Source organism: Hyla sarda, chromosome 7, assembly GCF_029499605.1.
Source record: "Hyla sarda isolate aHylSar1 chromosome 7, aHylSar1.hap1, whole genome shotgun sequence".
NCBI lineage: Eukaryota > Metazoa > Chordata > Amphibia > Anura > Hylidae > Hyla > Hyla sarda.
Window position 1 is genome coordinate 95351856 of NC_079195.1, and position 21576 is coordinate 95373431.

The following is a 21576-nucleotide window of genomic DNA, read 5'->3' on the forward strand; positions in this document are numbered from 1 at the left end:
TTTTATTCTAACCAAAATACATGCACCATCCATAAACTGATTTAAATGTCAAGAGGAAATGTCAAGAATCAAATGTGTCAATGTCTAATTCTTATTATATTGGCCCTGTAGTCAATGCAGTTTTTTTTTTTCTGTGCTGTGCAGTATATTAGGAAATTCTTGTTGAATGGAAACTGTCAACAAGTAGGTTACTTTTAGTGCAGTGGTTGGACGGGGGTGGGGAAGAAGGGTTGCACATTTCCTTATTGGATAATGAACTAGGACTCCACTATTTGCTTCAGTGATGAGAGGGGAATAAGCTGTTACCAGCGCCTTCAGAGGTTTTAGGATAGGCTATTAAAGGGGTACTCCGGTGAAAACCTTTTTTTCTTTTAAATCGACTGGTGGCAGAAAGTTATAGGGGTATTCCGGTGAAAACCTTTTTTCTTTTAAATCAACTGGTGGCAGAAAGTTAAACATATTTGTAAATTACTTCTATTAAAAAAATCTTAATCCTTCCTGTACTTAATTAGCTGCTGAATACTACAGAGGAAATTCTTTTCTTTTTGGAATGCTCTCTGATGACATCACGAGCACAGTTCTCTCTGCTGACGTTATAATAATAATAACACTTTATTTATTGTTGTCCTTAGTGGGATTTGAACCCAAGTCCCCAGCACTGCAAGGCAGCAGTGCTAACCACTGAGCCACCATGCTGCCTTTAGCATACATCTGCTATGCATCTGCTATGCATGGTTGCTAAGATGGACAGAGATGTCAGCAGAGAGCACTGTGCTCGTGATGTCATCAGTGTTCCAAAAAGAAAGGAATATCCTCTGTAGCATTCAGCAGCTAATAAGTACTGGAAGGATTAAGATTTTTTAATAGAAGTAGTTTAACTTTCTGCCACCAGTTGATTTAAAAGAAAAAAGGTTTTCACCGGAGTACCCCTTTAATGTTAGATTGGCGAGGGTCTGGCTCCCAGCGACACCAACAGGCAACTGTTTGAAGGGGTCTTGGTGCTCATGCAGCCTCCTTAAAGGGGTACTCCACTGGAAAACATATATATATATTTTTTTAAATCAACTGGTGCCAGAAAGTTTTACAGATTTGTAAATTACTACTAGTAAAAAATCTTAATCCTTCCAATACTTATCAGCTGCTGTATGATCCACAGGAAGTTCTTTTCTTTTTGAATTTCCTTTCTGCCTGACCATAGTGCTCTCTGCTGACACCTCTGTCCAGAGTAAGAGCAAATCCCCATTAAAAAAACCTCTCCTACTCTGGACAGTTCCTGACACGGACAGAGGTTTCAGCAGAGAGCACTGTGATCAGACAGCAGCTGATAAGTACTGGAAGGATTAATATTTTTTAATAGAAGTAATTTACAAATCTGTTTTTTTTTTTGTTTTTTTTTAAATCAACTGGTGACAGAAAGTTAAACAGATTTGTAAATTACTTCTATTAAAAAATCTTAATTCTTCCAGTACTTATTAGCTGCTGAATACTACAGAGGAAATTATTTTCTTTTTGGAACATAGTGCTCTCTGCTGACATCATGACCACAGTGCTCTCTGCTGACATCTTTGTCCATTTTAGGAACTGTCCAGAACAGCATATGTTTTCTATGGGGATTATCTCCTACTCTGGACAGTTCCTAAAATGGACAGAGATATCAGCAGAGAGCACTATGCTCATGATGTCAGCAGAGAGCTCTGTGTTCCAAAAAGAAAAGAATTTCCTCTGTAGTATTCAGCAGCTAATATATACTGGAAGGATTAAGATTTTTTGAAAGAAGTAATTTACAAATCTGTTTAACTTTCTGGCACCAGTTGATTATGTTATGAAATGTTGTCCAGTGGAGTACCGCTTTAACATGTACTGGGGCTTGTACCTGCAGCAGTCATAGTGGTGCAGGGTACTGCAGCTTTGCACTATGTACACTAATAGTTCAGCGGTGCAGGTATGAGAACCGGTAAACATTGAAGAAGCTTTGATAATCACATGAGCACCATGACACCATTAAAACAGCTGATCAGTAGGGGTGTTGATTGTAGGAACTCTGCCAATCTAATATTGATGGTCTATCCTCAGGATAGGCCATGATCCAATTTAAGTACCTAAGAATAATGCACACAGCCCACAGTAAGGGGTCTATTCACACGGCAGAATTTCCGGTTATGGAATGGAAGCCTAATAGACTTCTATGGGATTCCGCACTCTTATCCACACTTCTGAATTTCCGCTTGCGGAATTCTGCTAGTGAAATGCAGCAGTGTGAATGAGTGCAGAATCCCATAGAAGTCTATTGGGCTTTCATTTGAGGTGGAATTCCGCAACCGGACATTCCACCCGTGTGAATAGACATTTAGTTCTGTTTTTAGCACCTAACTTGTTGACAGTTTCTAGATAAGAAAAATATATATTTTATTCCACATAGTGTGTACAGTATAAATGAATAAAAAAATGTAGTTGACTAAATGGCCAGTGTTATTCGAGGGTGGAGATTCCATGAAATCTGTAATTCACCTGCTCCACCTTCCAATGGATATGTCACCTTCCTGTAATCTGTTCTCCAAATAAAACCTAATTTGTCCTGTGCTGATAAGGGACGTTTACCGTGTGTGGTTCCAAGCTTAAAGGAGATGCAGTAAGGCCAGTATTAACGAACGAAAAAGAAACCTTCTCCTAACCTCACACTGTAAATTCTAGATAGTCGCTATGCTTAGAAATCTCCATGGTAATGACTGATAATAAATACACTTTTATTTTCATGTTAATATGTATGTAACATTGTCTATATTATTTTCAGCTTTCAGGCAAGTGAAGCTTTACTAAAACCATTACAGCCTTGCTTTCTATAGTCCATTTTAAGGGTGGGGTTGCCTTAACCAACCATGGGCAGCATTATTTATAAGCAGATTCCCTGATCCTACTACCTATACTGGAGCCATTGTTGTGCGTTAGGCCTGAGCCGATCCTGACTTGGCTTCTCCCATTTCAGTATGGTTAACTATTTTATTTTCCATATTGTAGTGAATTGTTTGTTTTTTCATACAACCCCTCTCAAATCATCATAATGCCCCATTTGTCTCAGAACTGAAAATCCATACAGATGCCTTATTAAAGGGGTACTCCGGTGGAAAACTATATATTTTAAATCAACTGGTGCCACAAAGGTAAACAGATTTGTTAATCACTTCTATTAAAAATCTTAATCCTTCCAGTACTTATCAGCTGCTGTATGCTGCAGAGAAAGTTCTTTTCTTTTTGAATTTATTTTCTGTCTGTCCACAGTGCTCTCTGTTGACACCTCTGTCCATGTCAGGAACTGTCCAGAGCAGGAGCAAATCCCCTTAGCAAAGCTCTCCTGCTCTAGACAGTTCCCGACATGGACAGAGGTGCTTTCTGCTGACATCTATGTTCATTTTAGGAACTGTCCAGAGCAGCATATGTTTTCTATGGGGATTTTCTCCTACTCTGGACAGTTCCCAAAATGGACAGAGATGTCAGCAGAGAGCACTGTGGTCATGATATCAGCAGAGAGCTCTGTGTTCCAAAAAGAAAAGAATTTTTTTATTAGAAGTAATTTACAAATCTGTATAACTTTCTGGCACCAGTTGATTTAAAATAAATTGTTTTCCACCAGAGTACCCCTTTAAGGAATTCTGAGTTAATATTATGGGTCCCACCATTCACAATCCTTATCTAGTAGTTAGACTGAAAAACAGCTACAAAGAAAATACCTCCCTCTCGAGGGCCTGGATACCCATACATTACACAGACAGCCTTTTTAATTTAATTGATAACTCAATGATTGCCTCTGTCGTTACAGAGGAATTAAAAGTTTGCAAGTGCACCAAGGCTTCGGTGCCTAAAGGTGCCAATTAATTTTCAGTAGCTGTCAGCCAAGAGCTTTTTCAGCTGTCTGCCAAGAGCTTTTTCAGCTGCCAGCTGTCTCTCTGAAAATTAGGCTCAGATGAATGTTTGCGCTTCATAATGAAGAGAGAAGGGGTAAGCTGCTGCCAGACTTCTCTGAAGTTGAAAGGTCCCCATACATATTAGAGGGTCCCTCTGCTACTTACGAAATACAATTATAATGGGACATGTTACAGACAATTTTTATATAAATACAGATAAATAAATATTTAATTGAATTAGTTAGGGAAGCACACAGAAATCCCAGAACAACTCAAAATGGATCCCACCTCTAATGAGATCTCCACCAGTTGTGTATTTCTATAATAAAAGCTAATGTACACCATCATTTCATAGTGCCTCTTTATAGGGGTTGGAGCTACATAATTTGGACACAGAGCTTCAAATCCTCTGCTTCTCTTCAAAAACCCTTAGAGTTAACCCATTTAAAAAAGTCAAGGGGCACTCATCAGTGTCTGGCTTCTATCATGCCCTATTATTAAATAAAAGGCTGTCCATGTTATGCATGTATACGTGAGTAGAGGCCACTTTTATAGAGCTTGTCTTCTTTCTGGTAAACAGCTTGCCCTTTATGATGTCTGTATGCTATGTTAGAGCATATGGATAGGTTGGACTAAGGGGTCATTGATAAAATTCTATATGTAGGCAGCCACCACTAGGGGGAGCTTATTACTTCTATGTTTACACTGCTGGTATATTTGCAATTTTGAATATGTTTCCAGTATCTTTTTTTTAATCATTAGATTGTGCTTGCAGGCGGTGTTATCAACCTGAGCATTCCCATCGTGCTTCCAGTCTCTTCAGAGGATAAAGAAAAACTGAGCGACACCACAGCATTTGCTCTGGTGTATGAGGGAAAGAGAGTGGCCATTATTCGGAACCCTGAGTTTTATGAACACCGAAAGGAGGAAAGATGCGCTCGTGTTTGGGGCACTACTTGTGCCCAGCACCCACATGTCAAGGTAAGCTTTATATAGCTTTAGCAGTGCCATGGCTGGTGCTATTATATGGCCATGATGTTGGATAGTATTATGCTATGTGCCATGGACGCCTCTCAACATTCAGTGTGCTTTCTGAAAAGTTTTTTTTGAACAACAGGTACCATTTAATCAGCAAAAAACAACAATTAACTAAGCTGTCATGATAAAAGGTTAACCCAATGTTGCTAAACAAGCCCAGTTAGCAATAGATCAGAAATCTGGTATTCTTTCAAATTAAGTAAAATTGGTATAGTGATATAAAAACTAATACTGCACACTTGATGTATATAGGCTTTGTAAGTGACAGTGTCATATACCTCATTTGTAATGTGACTTAGTTCTCCTAATATTTGAAACATGCTTATCTGTTCTAGAAGTAAATATTTTAATAGTATAAATAAAGGTTATGCTTAAGCTTGTCCTTTTCTTTTTGACTTTACACAAGCAGAGTATATCAGTTGTTCTGAAAAATTATACGGCATGAGTGTATGCAATAGTACAGTATCATATTACACTGATCCCTCTACTTACAATGGCCTCAACATACAATAGTTTCAACATACAATGGTCTTTTCTGGACTCAACATACAATGTACAGACATTCCAGATCTGTGAAACGTGTCAATGGCTGGAAGAACCGACCAATCAGAATGGGCATTTTACTAGTAAAACCCCTGTATTCCTTAAGCGTATGCACTGACTGATGTCTGGTAGCGCCCCCTACAGTACAGCGAGGTATTACATGTTCTGTACACTTTACCTGTACCAGGGTTACCTGCTCCTTTGGACACCAGGTGAGGGCGACTCCATGTTACTTTTTTAGGACACTGTGTGTACTATACAGGACCCCGAAGAAGATCCTGTCCTCTACATAGACCAGTGTTTCCCAAGCAAGGTGCCCCCAGCTGTTGCAAAACTACAACTCCCATCATGCCCGGACAGCCTTTGGCTGTCCAGGCATGCTGGGAGTTGTAGTTCTGCAACAGCTGGAGGCTCCCTGCTCGGGAAACACTGACATAGACAGTGATTTACAGCTGCCAGCAGATCTTTCTTACTTTTATATGTAAGGACTTGCTTTATCTGTATTAGTTATCTACTTATTTTTCTTTCATTTTCACTTTTTCCTATTTTTGGATGAGATTTTGGTACCTTTAGAACCAATTGCTAGGTTTCCATAGAGTTCTGGTCTCAACATACAATGGTTTCAACATACAATGGTCGTCCTGGAACCAATTAATATTGTAACTTGAGGGACCACTGTATAGATTGATACATGTACTTTTGCATCTATAGATACACAGATGCAAAAGTACACATACAATGTAATTGAATGGAAACAAATGAAATACAAAAAGGCTTTAAAAAAAAAATATATATAAATACATAGAAAATGCAAGTCAGCAGAGCAGCGGTTCCATCCAGAGCATGAGATATCACATTGGAAGCATGGACGAATGAGACAGCAGACCGTGTCCCGCATAAAATGCTACAAAAGAAAAAAAGCCAAATGCTTTCCTCCAGCTTCTAAAAATGTAAAAGGCAAAAATGTATTTGCTCATGTTAAAAAACCCTTATCATCCTCCCCGGCAGTCACCGGTTCTGCCAATCAAGTGACCTTGCCTATCATGCTGGGCGGTCCCGTATCTGCTTTGCTGGTCAGGTGATCGTGTTCGTCACTTTGCATGATTGCTACACTGTTCCGGTGACCGTACATACATCATGGTGTCTGCTTTAATCCTCACTAGGGGTTTATAAGTTATGCTGTATCTTTGCCATGATTAAGAGCTATATATGCTTGAAATGCATCGGCATTTCACTTTGTTATTGTTTTTAAATATGATTAAATAAATGTTTGCCTTTTAACATTTTTGGAAGCTGGAGGAAACCATTTTGCTTTTTATTTGCATTTAAATAAAAAACAAACTCTTTATCAGTGCCTGGGGATGGGATGCGACACCCTACCATTCCCAGGACTAGCTATGTTTTATTCATTTCTATTAAATTACATAGCATATTAATAGGAGTTAAGAGTGGGACAAGTTTGTTGGTGGTCAGGAGTTGGTAGGCAGAAGTCGGTAGTGAGTAGTATGTGGTAGTGAAAGGAAAGCAGCCACTTAGCTCTCCCTCCTAAATTAGCCTGCTGTTACCACTCTGGGTCACATGGAACCGCAGCCCAGCAAAGACTGCAGCATCAAATAAAATCCGGTCCTATCCTGGGGTATTATTTTCTAGCTTTCCTTCTCATAGAGTGCCAGTGGCAGAGCAGGACACATCTTTCCTCACAATAAGCACAGAGAAGCTGTACATAAGTCTTGCTACATTCTTAGACCTGTTGGGCTTCAGGCTTGGCTTCAAAGAGTATAGATGAAGTGGCTACAAAGATTTGCCTGCACCCCGCAGCTTTGAGCATAGCAGAGCATCAGTGGAACTACAGTTCTCAGGAACACTCACCAGAAGCCAACCGAGTGTGCATCTAATACCCCCTTTAGAAGAAGAGGCAAGGGACATTCATTTAATGTGTATGTTTATGGCTTTACGAAATAACACTTTCTCGTGGAAGTGATGCGAATGTAAACAAAAAGTGAAAAATCACAGTTAAATGAGTGTAATCATTAACCGACTGTAATCTTACATGTGAATGATTAAATTGTTCATACTGAAGTGGACTGTAGAAGGGATAACACTCATAAATGTAGCGTATGTCTGTATTCAAAAATAAAAGGAGATATATTAGTGAGTAAGGAGTTGGTTATTGTGAGAACTCCTAATTGGGTATTGGAAAAGTTAGGAAAATACTTCCAAACGTTAGAAGTGTTTGTCGGAAAATTGTGGGGCAAGTTCATATTTGCCATGTAAAAGTTTGACAAACCATGGGTTATATATTCTTTATGGTTTGTTTTATTTCCAGATAGCAAGCAATCCTGATTCTGTTATAACCCATTTATTTTTCCTTAAAGGATAAGTCTTATGAAGAAAACTAGAGGATACATTTTAGATCTCGGGAAGGGGAGGGGGGTCCGAGCGCTGGGGCTCCTGCGATCTCCTGTTTGGAGCACAGGAACGCGTCACGACCCCTGCCCAAAGTGGAGGCCGCCACGCCCCCTCCATAAAGCTCTACAGGAGAGCCGAAGATTGACGAACGCCTCTCCCATAGAGCTTTATGGAGGGCGTGTGGTGGCCTCTGCTTCGGGCAGAGGTCGTGACGCGCTCCTGTGCTGGAGAACTGGGGCTCCAAACCGGAGATCCTGGGGGGTTTGGCAGCGCTGGGACCTCCCGCAATCTAAAACGTATCCCCTGTCTTTCGGATAGGGGATACGTTTTTCTTCATGATACTTATCCTTTAACATAGCTGCTGCTTTATAAAATGATTTGACAAGTCACAGGGTCATGGCAAATGTTTTCATCGTTTGGAGATCACAGTGGGCTTCACTGGTCAGCAACCATGTTTGTTTTATTCCAAAAGTTAGAATGATATTAATGTACATAATGAGGTGTTAACAAATATTCTTATATTACTTATTTATTATTTAAAATTATTTTAATATTATTTAATATAATATTATAATATTTTTTATTTTGAGAATTCATATAACACAAATTTAGTTTTTTACAAAAGCAAACCTCTTACTTTTCAGATAGTCCTGGAAAGTGGTGACTGGCTGGTCGGTGGAGATTTGGAAGTTCTGGAAAGGATCAGATGGGGAGATGGTTTAGATCAATACCGCTTCACACCTCTGGAGCTGAAACAAAAGGCTAAAGAAATGAATGCTGGTAAGTCGCTGTTTTGTGTAAGTGTACTCCTTGATGCCTTGTAAGAGATCAGTGGGGGTCTCAGTACTGAGACTTCGACCGACCCGGACTTTTGACGTGTCGAGGGACATGTCAAAAGTTTTAATAATTGACAGCAACGCTTTAATACATGGAGGGCAGGTTAAATTGGTTTTTATTGATGGTAGTCATAATTTGCATGCATATACTGACCACATACTGCTGCCTCTTGTGCATTTACCCTTAATGAACATCTGTAAAAATATTAGGGTAGATTTACTGAGGTGTTTGCACATATACCTTGGTTTAATTTGACTCAACTTATTTTAGACACTTATGTGCTTTTGATGCTATTATAGGATCATGCAGAAAAGGGGCATAACATAGAGAGACAAGGGGTTTGGTTTCCTGGAAAGGGGTATGGCTTAAAGATAGCAAAATGTCACAAATTTGCAACCAAACATAACATGGTAGTGCAAAGTAAGCCAACCAATAGTTGCTATAAAAAGTCTAAGGATACAACAAATTTATCATACAGCAAAAGCCTCTGTGAAACATTTGGTGCATCTCTGGACTGCCATAAAGTTTACGCTACAAACTAGGCGCGATTAGTAAATCTGCCTTGGTGTAGAAAACAAGTAACATCAGGAGAATAACAGGCGGCTCTAGTGTCCACAGCTGAGGAGCAAGGTGGACTGCTTACATAGCAATGCCAGCTTTGCTTTGATGTCTATAACGATGATGTCTATGTGTTTAGCCATAAGCACTGATGGAGCATGGAAACAATATAAGTGGCCATGTAGCATGGCATGTATTGCAAAGTGGGCACAGATTATTTAACCCTGTATGTTCATAGTGTAGAAGGCCTTAATTGATGACCACCTTTGGATGTTGACCACCTTTGGATGTTTTGCCCAGTAGCTGTGAGTAATCGACTTTATAGCTCATTAACTGTTCAACATGTTTATTTATGATGGTCGTAGGCTTCAGAACCCTGAATATGCTGCTCCACTGTTTGCATAGCTCAGGGGAGATAGCAGACGTTAATCTAGTACTGAACACTCTTGCCTAAGAAACCTTATTGGAATGACTTATATCTTGTGATGTTTGCTGAACGATAAAACAATCTGTTACTATGCTGCAAAGCATTGTGGACCAGTATGTCCTCATAAGACTCCAGTCAGAGGGCATAAACTGGAAGCCTGAAGACAGACAAAACTATTTCCATGCCTAAATTGTGGAATTACTCAAAACTAATAAATTCTATTTATTTCTTTTTCTCCCAGATGCTGTATTTGCTTTCCAGCTCCGCAATCCTGTTCATAATGGACATGCTCTGCTCATGCAGGATACAAGGCAGCACCTGCTGTCTAGGGGATATAAATGCCCAATACTTCTCTTACACCCACTCGGAGGGTGGACTAAGGATGATGATGTGCCCTTGGATTGGCGCATGAAGCAACATGCAGCTGTACTTGAAGAAGGTGTCTTGGACCCAAAATCCACCATTGTTGCTATCTTTCCTTCACCAATGTTATACGCTGGACCCACAGAGGTGAGCAGATATTAGGTAGCAGTAATACAGGGATGAATCTGGCCCTTCTGCTGCCTGTGGTGGATTATAATGGGGCAGTAGCCAAGGCTGCCCTCATTATAATCCACCCCTGCTCATACAGAAGCACCCCTGCAGTAATATGAAAGGTTCATGTTCTAATTGGACAACCTAACTAGTTGATAATTGAGAAATCATATAGATCCACTTTAATTAATAAATGCAAACACCCTTCAGACTTTAAATGGGCACTGTCACTTTAAAAAAAACTTTGTCCTAGAGACAAGTCAAAAGTTTTGATGGGTCAGGGTCTCAGTGCTATGGAGCTCATCTCCTGACGTGAGATGGAGAGAGAACTGCTCAGACGAGCACACCCTCTGGTTGTATCTAATCAATCTAATCAATATCTAATCAAAACTTTTTCCAGAGTCACATGGGCAATTTATTATTTAAAATGACTAGAGAAAGACTTCCCACAGCCATGCAAGCTTAATAATAACATTCATTCAGGTTGTGAAGGGAAATAAAATGCATGTACATCACTGACATCACAGCTGGTTTTATTCTGGAGAACTGGCAGACAACTAGGATTTTGTTGCACAACATTTTTTCACCATTTTTCTGACAGTAGATTTAAGCCATCTGGCTGGTGTTTAATTATTGAATAGCTGAGAGGATACAAATCCAAACATTTTTAGGAGAAACTTGACTTTGTTCTCAAACTTGTATTTTAGATATTTCAGAGATGATGAACGTGCACATTTTAAGTGTAATTGTATTGAGATTGAAAGTGTATACTAGCATTTTATGGCAACTAATGTAAAGATAAATCTTTTGTGCAACTCCTATTAAAGGGGTACTCCGGCGCTTAGACATCTTATCCCCTATCCTTTGGATAGGGGATAAGATGCCTGATCGCATGGGGTCCCGCCGCTGGGGACCCCCGTGATCTTGCACGCCGCACCCCGTTAAAATCAGTCCCCGGAGCGTGTTCGCTCCGGGTCTGATTACTGTAGATCACGGGGCCCGAGCGTTGTGACGTCACGGCTCTGCCCCCGTGTGATGTCACGCTCTGCCCCCTCAATGCAAGCCTATGGGAGGGGGCGTGACGGCCGTCACGCCCCCTCCCATAGACTTGCATTGAGGGGCGGAGCGTGACGTCACACAGGGGCGGAGTCGTGACGTCACACTCTTTCGCTCGCGTGGTCGGGATCCGAAGCCTCCAGCGTTGCCGGAAGCCATTGAGGTGGGTGCTGCAGCCGAGATCCCGGGGGTCCCCAGCAGCGGGACCCCCGCGATCTGACATCTTATCCCCTATCCTTTGGATAGGGGATAAGATGTCTAGGGACAGAGTACCCCTTTAAAGTTAATTGGATGCATGGAATAGCCTCCCTGCAGAAGTGATGGCTGCAAATACAGTAAAGAGGTTTAAGCATGCATGGGATAGGTATAAGCCTGTCCATTATATAAGCCAGGGCCAGGGACTACTGATAGTATTCAGAATATTGGGCAGACTAGATGGGCCAAATGGGTCTTATCTGCCGACACATTCTATGTTTCTATGAGTTAAGCAAATCACTTTTGGCTCTCTGACAACCCCCAGCGGCAGCAAAAAGGCCAGAGGCGGCTGAGAAACTGAAATAACGAGATGGGAGTACTACTTTTAAAGGAAAGTTTTTATAATCATGTCCTTTTTAAGTCCAAAAATACTGATGACCAATTTCTGAATATATCTTGTGTATACATGATAACTTATATCTCCCTTAAGATGGTTCTGCTAAATACAAAAAAAGGGGTTGTCCAGTGAAAGAAACAACCTGTGTATAGTGTGAAAAAGTTTTGTGGTGTCGGGGTGTGAGGTTCAGGGTAGATGTTATAACCCAAGGGGCAAATGTTATTAACCCCTTCTTGTCGTGACGCCAGGACGTAGTTTAGCCTTAACCACCCGAAAGGTAATACCGCTGGTCCTGGGCTTGGCACGGGGGCAATGAAGACACTGATGCCAAGTTACGGACAAATGGTAGCTTTACTGAGGGTAGACAGATGACACAGTCTATGCAGTACAGCCAATATCCCAAGGTGGTGACCAGCGACACAGGGGGACCTCGCAGGCTTGCTGGGACTTGCAGTTGTTAGACAGACTTTGGTGCAGGCCGCGGTTACTATAAGGTGGACTTGACTTGACTGACTTGATGACTGACAATTAGATGACGTTGGCTTACTTGCAATTGACAGGTGGCTGCAGACTTTAGGCTCCAGACACAATGCCAATGCTCCAGAAACACACTTTGAGACGACTTGACTGCAGGAACTAAGAAAGAGATTGCAGCCCCTCCCCTGGTTATATAGGCGGGCTGTGCAAGGAGCCCATAGGTCACTTGGGGGGGTCACCTGGTCACTAGTGCCTCCTGGGTAACAATCACATGGTATAACAATTAAAGAAACAGTACATTATTAATATCACAACGTATATACACGGGGATAATACATAAAGGGGGCCCTGGGTACATGGAGAGACTCTGTTTGATAAGGCAGGAGAAGCACATGGAAACACCATCCCGTACTGGGCCCCCACAGTATAATAAAGCAACTTACTAGTATGTTATTAGCCATTGTGCGCAGGGCTCTCCATATCAGCTGTGCTCTCTCCCATGTTGCTGTGATGTCACGTCACACTCTTTGAAAGCAGAGCTCCCCCTGCCCCGCCTTCTATCCTGTCTACTTTAGAAAAGACCAGTGATGTGAAGGGGGAGCTCATATTACGGCTCATTAGATTTATAACTCTTTAGATAAGGCAGCAGGAAGCCTTTTTCAGTCACAGTATTTTTAGCCAGAACAAGCTCACTGCTGTATTTATCTAATGAGCAATAATATGAGCTCCACCTTTCACATCACTGGTCTTGGAGGTCTTGGAGACAGGAGGGGAGGGGGTAGCAGGGATGAGAGCTCTGCATTCAAAGAGTGTGATGTAATATCACAGCTGCAAGCCAGACAGCTCCGCTTTTATGGAAAGATCTATGCCCTATGGGTAATAACATCATAATAGTAGGTTCCTTTAACCACACCCTTTAATGGAAAAAAAAAAGTTAAAGGGGTTCTCCAGAAAAAAAACTTTTTTTTATATATCAACTGGCTCCAGAAAGTTAAACAGATTTGTAAATTACTTCTATTAAAAAATCTTAATCCTTTCAGTACTTATGAGCTTCTGAAGTTTGCTAAGAGGTTTGCTAAGCAGATTTGCTTCTAAACTGGGCGTTTCCCGAGACAGGTGTCATCAGAGAGCACTTAGACAGAAAACAACAACCTTTGTTGTTTTCTGTCTAAGTGCTCTCTGATGACACCTGTCTCGGGAAACGCCCAGTTTAGAAGCAAATCTCCTTAGCAAACCTCTTCTAAACTGGGCGGTTCCTGAGACAGGTGTCATCAGAGAGCACTTAGACAGAGAAGAACAACTCAACTTCAGAAGCTCATAAGTACTGAAAGGATTAAGATTTTTTAATAGAAGTAATTTACAAATCTGTTTAACTTTCTGGAGTCAGTTGATATGTAAAAAAAAAGTTTTTTCCTGAAAAACCCCTTTAAAGTAACACAGCAACAAAAATAAAGTTCTATATAAAACACATTATTATTGTGCAGAAGTAGTAAAATATATTAAAAAAATATATTTAATATTGCTGTAACCATAACAACTGATATAATAAAGGCATACATTATTTATATAATGAATGAGAAAAGGAAGACTCACCAAAGCTGCAGAAACGGCTTCTCTTTATTCCAAGAGGTAAAACAAGACACACATAATAGCCAGGGAGGGTGAGGATGGAGGCAGGGGGTGCTGGTGGAACTGCGCGGTTTCGTGCCTCGCTGGCACTTCTTCAAGCCACAAGTTCATGGAATTCCAGGAATAAAATATATTAAATCAATAAATTATTTGTACCCTAAAATTGGGCCATTGAAAAATACAACTCTTCCTGCAAAAAAACAAGCCACTTCACAGCTATGCCTATATAAAAAGTATAAGCAATATGGCCCTTGCAATGTGGTACCATAAAAAAAACTATAACAATTCTATAAAATGTGTTATTGTGCAATGGTGAAACATAAAAAAACTGTGGCAGCACAAAAAAAAAAAAATCTGCACAGAACCTTTAACATCCTTAGATAAAGACAGGGTAAGTTACTATAAGGTACTTACCTCAAATAGTGAACATGCTAAACTACATCTACTTCCAACGGCACATATTCATATTTGGAAGCTGGTCTAGAAGTACTGTTAGGATAGAAGTTTTTGGGGTATATCCAGCTACTGATGTTGAGTCTTGGCAAGTGGCAGCATATTCTTCAAAGCTAACACAATATCACCTGAACTAATACAATAGAAAGGCATAAGAAATACCACAGTGTAATGTTATGGGATTCAGTATCTTTTGCTCATAGCTTAAAATTAGTTCTAAATTTATACCTAGCATACTTTAATTTCTTTTGATTTACTGGTACAATGTACACAGAAAACTCACAAGTCTACAGAAAAAATGATGCATAGTATTGTATAAGTAAACTGCGTTGTAAAAGTGATATCCATATGATGTTATCTTTTTCACAGGTTCAGTGGCACTGCAGGTCTCGAATGATTGCTGGATCCAACTTCTATATAGTAGGGAGGGACCCTGCCGGTATGCCACATCCTGAAACCAAAGCAGATCTTTACGAACCGACACATGGAGGAAAAGTGCTGAGCATGGCACCAGGCCTGACTTCTGTGGAGATCATTCCATTCAGAGTGGCTGCATACAACACAAAGAAAAAAGCCATGGAATTCTATGACAAGGAAAGGTAAGATGTCTGATGCCATGTTAGCAGCCCAGGAGCCACTCATGGTCCTCCAGTGCTAATATTGTGCCCCTAAAGGAATTGTGACAGATTGCATTCAGGTGTAGCGATATTAGAGATATGTGACTACATGCACTTGAAGTACTTTGCCACCTAACATCCAAACCCATCATATGACCATCCCATAAAGCAAAGAGCCAAATCAATAATGAGCAGAGAGCAAAATAGGCCTTAAAGGGGTACTCCGCCCCTAGACATCATATCCCCTATCCAAAGGATAGGGGATAAGATGTCTGATCGCGGGGGTCCCCTGCAATCTCCCTGTTGCACCCGGCATTCGTTTAGAGCGTTGGTTGCAGCTCCTGACATCAAGGCCACTCCCCCTCAATGCAAGTCTATGAGAGGGGGAGTGACGGCCATCACACTCCCTTCCATAGACTTGCATTGAGGGGGCATGGCCGTGACATCACGAGCAGGGCGTGACTGTGACGTCACGAGCCTCCGCCCCGCATCGCCAGTCATCCGGATGTCTGGGGTTCCACAGCCGAGATCACGGGGTCCCCAGCAACAGTCCTTTGGATAGGGGATAAGATGTCTGGGGCAGAGTACCCCTTTAAGTATTATAGATTATAAAAAAATAAAAAAAACATCCATTGCCATTCTACTTGAAACCCGTGTATTCCTGCAGCGCATGCACTTTCTGTCTTTGCCCCTCTAGAGTACTGTATTATATGTCCTGTACATCTCTCTACCTGTGCAGGGATAAGCTGCTCCTTTAGACACCAGGTGAGAGTGGCTTCATTTTTTTCTGGTTCACTGTGCACTGCACAGAACCCTGCAGAAGCTTTCCCAACCAAGGTTCCTCCAGCTGTTGCAAAACTAGAACTCCCAGCATGCTTTGGCCTTTGGCTATCTGAGCATTCTGGGAGTTGCAGTTTTGCAACAGCTTGAGGCACCCTGGTTGGGAAACACTGACATAAACAGTGACCTACAGCTCCCAGCAGCTCTTTCTGACTTGTAAAGGAAAGGTTTTTTTAATCTGTATTAGTTATCTACTTATTTTCCTTTAGGCTACGATTCCAGAAAAAACGCTAGAAAAAACACCAGTGCAATTTCCTGCATCTGACTTTTTTTGGCTTTTTTTCTGGTGTTTTTGCATTTGAGTGGAAATTGCATTTTTGGCCCCTTTGGTGTTTTTTTCAAAATTTGTTGGGTGCCGAAAAAAAAAAGTATTTAAAGAAAAAAATTTTTATAACAAAATTTTAATAAATTTTTTTTTATTTTTTTTAAAAACATTTTTCAGGTAGTACTACTACTCCGAGCATGGAAGACTGTTCCATGATGGGAGTAGTAGTACTTGCAATTAAGGACAGATCGCAGCTGGTGTCACTCCTGACCCCGGATGGGATCTATTTGGGCAACTCAGCAACTTTTCCTCTACACAGGTTTTCATAAATCTCCCCCTCAGTGTTTTGGACCCACTCCTGGTTTTGGCTAAAATATGAACCAAAATGACCAGACATTAATCACTGCTTGTAATGTAGTCACTGCTTGTAATGATAGCCGAGCTTAAGAAAAGATCTTTGTTTTTAATTTTAGACACAATGAATTTGACTTCATCTCTGGTACCCGCATGAGAAAACTGGCACGTGAAGGACAAAACCCTCCTGATGGCTTTATGGCTCCCAAAGCTTGGAAAGTCTTAACAGATTATTATTGTTCCCTGGAAAAGAATTGTTGATTTCAGCTACAAGTAATGGAAATGTTATAGTCTAGTTTTTTTCTAATTCTTTATATATATATATATTAAATTAAAACTTAATACATCTTAAATCGTAATAATATGCTTTTAATACAGTTGTAATGACAATTTTTTATCATTGAGAATCCTTTGTCAGTTTAGCATAAAGGTTACACTTAACCAATATCAACAGTCACCTTTACCACTGATTGAGACTTCTGTTCCTTGTAAACTGGGTAATCTTGTCTTTATGTAAATAATAAAACATACATATCCTGATAAACATTGCGCAGTAACAATGTGCACAATATTCCACTTGTTGGACAAGCAATTCGTGCTTTAGAGCTGCTCTTCCTAATGTAAATTGGGATGTTAAAGAGGTTATCCAGGAATAGAAAAACACAGGTAATTTATTTCCAAAACCACTCCCTGTCTGTCTCCAGGTTGGGTGTGGTTCTGCAGCTCAGTTCCATTGAAGTGTATGGAGCCAAGTTGTAATACCCCACCCAACCTGGAGACAGACAGGGAGCGATTTTGGAAAGAAATTACCTGTGTTTTTATATTCCTGGATAACCCCTTTAATGTAGACCGGTCACCAATCCTGACATGTAAGTTATAGTCAATACTTGTATCCCCCTTGTTGGAGCATCTTCTCTTTGTGTATCATTCCTCTATTATTCTTCTATGAAAATTTATGAATACATTTACTATTCTCCTTGTCAAAGGGTTCCCTACACAGTCTGCCACTGCCAGCACTGATTAAACATAGTTGGACTGTGTAGTGACATATTGCCAACTGGAAAGAACAAGTTGACAATTTATTAATTAATTTTCTGGAGGAATAACAGATAAATGGTACAATATAGAAGAAAAGATGCTTCAAAATTGTTGTATTATGCAAAATTACTTTATTTACTAAAAGTAGTCAGTTGTTTTACAAAAAAAATTCTAGATAGCTGGGGCTTAGGGGGAAAAAAAAGGCTATATTTACCTACCTCTGGATTTCTTCCAGTCCTCCAATGCTTCTGTCTTCTACCTGCTTCCCAGATGAGCAGGACCTGCTCTTTCAGTTGGTCATCTACCATGACTGGACACTGCTGCAGGCAGTGATTGGCTGAGTGGGCAGGACCTGCACCAAGCAGGAAGAAGCCAGGAGATTGGGGACCAGAAGGAGATGAACAGGGGCTACTGGGGATCAGGGGTAAGTATAGCTTTTTATTTTTTTCTAGGGCCCCCAGTAATTTATGGATTTTTGTAAAACACTGGAATACCCCTTTAACATGCAGCCTTAGTCAGCCAAATTGGTAGCTTTGGATACCTAGAAAAAAAATGACCCTTGCTCTTCTCATTGCTCCTACTTTCAAAAATGTGTGCCTGCTTCGATTAGTACACAAGAAAGCACTTATTTACAGATGTATAAACCCCCACACAATAGCCCACATGTAGCCTAAAGGCTATTGAGTGAGAGTATAGCAGAATAAATGTATATATATCTATATTCACTATTATTAGTATCTCTACCAAAAAATTAAATAGATGAAAAAAACACACTGAGAAATTTCACCATTTTGGCTAACAGAAAGAAGTTGACGGCAAGTGTAGTGTTAATTTTAGGGCATTACTATTAATGCTGTTTTTACCATGATGCTGCTGAAGCAGGCAGCCCCTTAAATGGAATGTGTCATTAGAAAATAAACTATTTTTTAAATCCAGTTTTTATGTCAATTATATTTTTAAATAATTTTTGGGATGTTTTTTCTAATTTTTTTATTGTATCTATATTTTAAAATGATCCTTAAAGGGGATCCTTTTTTTTTTTTTTAAATCAACTGGTGCCAGAAAGTTAAACAAATTTGTAAATTACTTCTATTAGAAAATCTTAATCCTTCCAGTACTTATTAGCTGCTGAATACTACAGAGGAAATTCTTTTATTTTTGGAACACAGTTCTGTCTGCTGAATCACAAGCACAGTGCTCTCTGCTGACATCTCTGTCCATTTTAGGAACTGTCCAGAGCAGCATATGTTTGCTATGGGGATTTTCTCCTCCTCTGAACAGTTCTTAAAATGTCAGCAGAGAGCACTGTGCCCGTGATGTCAGCAGAGAGCTCTGTGTTCCAAAAAGAAAAGAATTTCCTCTGTAGTATTCAGCAGCTAATAAGTACGGGAAGGATTAAGATTTTTTTAATAGAAGTAATTAACAAATTTGTTTAATATTCTGGCACCAGTTGATTTAACAAAAAAAAGTTTTCCACCGGAGTACCCCTTTTAAATCTTGCAGTTTTCAGTCTGGCCACTAAGTCAGATCTCCTTTACTTTTCATCAGTCTCATCATGATCATCACGGGCAGGATTACAATCCGATCACTGCCTAATACATGATGGTCAGAGCTTAGCTCCTCCCTCTCTGTGCACAGGTCACAGAAGATGCCTATAAAACTTTCCCATAAGTCAATCAGTCCCCCCTAGTCTGCCTATGTCTAAATGCTAATTACAGAGCAGAGCAGAAGCTCAGGCAATATGAACGCCCCAATGGTAATAATGATGTATTAAAAATGAAATAAAAAATAGAATTGTAAATAGAAACAGATTAGAAAAAAATGTTTCAGTATCAGTACTACAAAAGTGCCACCTAAATTCCATAAATTATTCCTAAAATGTTTACTTTTTGTACATAATTGATAAATGTGTCTATGTATGAAATTATGCACCAAGATTTTAACTACTATGAAGGAAATCAGTATTTTTATAAATTGTTCTAGATTTATGTATCTACATTTCAAGTTGAGATTTTCAGATGTAAACTTTGTATTAAAGGACCAAATGTTTATTATATGTTTTATGTGCTACAAATAAGCCAATTGCCTTGCGGCATGTTATGTAGAACATCTCTGTGCTAGAATACAGGACATCATCTGTGACCAGAGGATAGTTTAGCACTTATTTGCAGTAATTATGAAGGATCCGTCTGCCTGTCCTATAAAATGTTGTAATTGTGATGTAATCGGGGCTGTAATAGAGCCTGTATTTATTAGAAGGTGACCTATGTGCCTTACCGATGTCTCTCACAATGTCATATGAACACTGTGTAGGTTGCATAGCAAATACATTTTATATATTTACCTTTACTTGTCTTGTGTGTTTTATTTACCGTATTTTTCGCCATATAGGACGCTCTGGCATATAAGACGCACCCAATTTTAAAGGCTGAAAATCTAGAATATAATGTAAAGTATAGGACAGTGGTCTTCAACCAGCGGACCTCCAGATGTTGCAAAAGTACAACTCCCAGCATGCTAGGAGTTGTAGTTTTGCAACATCTGGAGGTCCGCAGGTTGAAGACCACTGGGTTAGGAGGTAATACTCAAGTGTCCCCGCCGCTCCGGACCCTTCACCGCTCGTCACCGCTGCCCTGGATGTCGCCCTCCATCGCTGTCGCCGCATCCCCGGGGTGTCCCCGTTGCTCCGGAACATCTCTGCTGCCCGGTATCCTCGCTCTCCGTCGCCGCCATCATGTCGCCGCTCCTATTGGATGACGGGACGCCGTGCACGACGATGTGATGACGACGAAGGAGAGCGCCAGTCATGCAGGAGATCCCGGCACGGAGCAGACACCGAGGAGGCAGGCAAGGTCCCTCCCGGTGCAGCCGGGTTAGTGTCACTTTCCCTTCGGACGCGGCAGTAAGCTTTGATCGCCACGTCTGAAGGGTTAATACAGGGCATCACCGCGATCGGTGATGTCCTGTATTAGCCGCGGGTCACGGCCGTTGATGGCCACAGGGACCGCCGCGATAGGACAGGGTTTTAATGTGTATTTGCCGTATAAGGCGCACAGTTTTGGGGAAGAAAAAGTGCGCCTTATACGGCGAAAAATACGGTAAGCATATGGAGGGAGATTTATCATTCAATATAGACGTTATTTTCCGTCTATCAATGGCTCTGTGATGGCGCAGTCATGTAATATAAGCGACATTTGTACGACTTTTGTAGTAGTAGACGTTTTTGAGTAGCAGTACAGCTATTTCCCATTTAGACATGCAGTGCACCCTTATTTATCATATGCAACTTTTAGAATGTTGCGCAAACCCCAATTTCCAGGCGCTAAAGTATGCCGACCAAAAGTACACTTACAAAACCTCGTAAGCTAGAGCTTTTCCCGCCCATGTAAAGCGGAGGGGAATTCATCATCTACAGTACCCACTTACGATAAATTACACGCTGCAACAGAAAAGACAGAAAAAACGGCAGTAAAAAAAGAGTAGGGTACACTTTGAATGATAAATCTCCCCCATGATGCCTTATATTTGTCATGAATTAATCTTTGTGCACAAGGGGGAATAAAGTGGGTTTCCACCCTCATCATCTAGGATATATTACTGGAAAGGATGCAATGGAATCAAGCAGCTCCACTAAAACCTAAGATCACCATAAAACAAGTAAAGTTTTGGCTAGAATAGAGTAATCCACGTTGCTTCTGGACCCATGAACTGTGCTTGAGGACCACATCAGTAGATACCTAATGTAAGAGACTTTATGGGACAGTAACTACATTTTGTTAGACAAAATACAAAGGGGGAGATTTGTCAAAACTTGTCCAGAGGAAAAGGTGCTAAGTTGCCCATAGCAACCAATCAGATTGCTTCTTTCATTTTTGAAAAGGCTTCTGAGAAATAAAAGAAGTGATCTGATTGGTTGCTGTGGGCAACTCAGCAACTTTCCTTCTGGACAATGTAGAAAGTAGAAGAGCGGCACTCCAGTCAGGATATAAGTGGGTTATCCACCCATTCAT

The 21576-nt window shown here is 40.6% G+C and overlaps 1 protein-coding gene across 2 annotated transcripts in view; it reads left to right on the forward strand.

The window, feature by feature from the left end:
- Nucleotides 1–17187, forward strand: part of PAPSS2 (3'-phosphoadenosine 5'-phosphosulfate synthase 2) — a 73184-nt gene extending 55997 nt beyond the window's left edge. For both annotated transcript variants that reach the window (XM_056530036.1, XM_056530037.1), the window contains 5 exons: nt 4675–4880; nt 8534–8669; nt 9953–10221; nt 14822–15051; nt 16648–17187. In XM_056530036.1, coding sequence (XP_056386011.1) covers nt 4675–4880; nt 8534–8669; nt 9953–10221; nt 14822–15051; nt 16648–16789 — 983 coding nt within the window. In that variant the 3' untranslated portion in view covers nt 16790–17187. The remainder of the gene's footprint in view (nt 1–4674; nt 4881–8533; nt 8670–9952; nt 10222–14821; nt 15052–16647) is intronic.
- The last annotated feature ends 4389 nt before the right edge of the window (nt 17188–21576 follow it).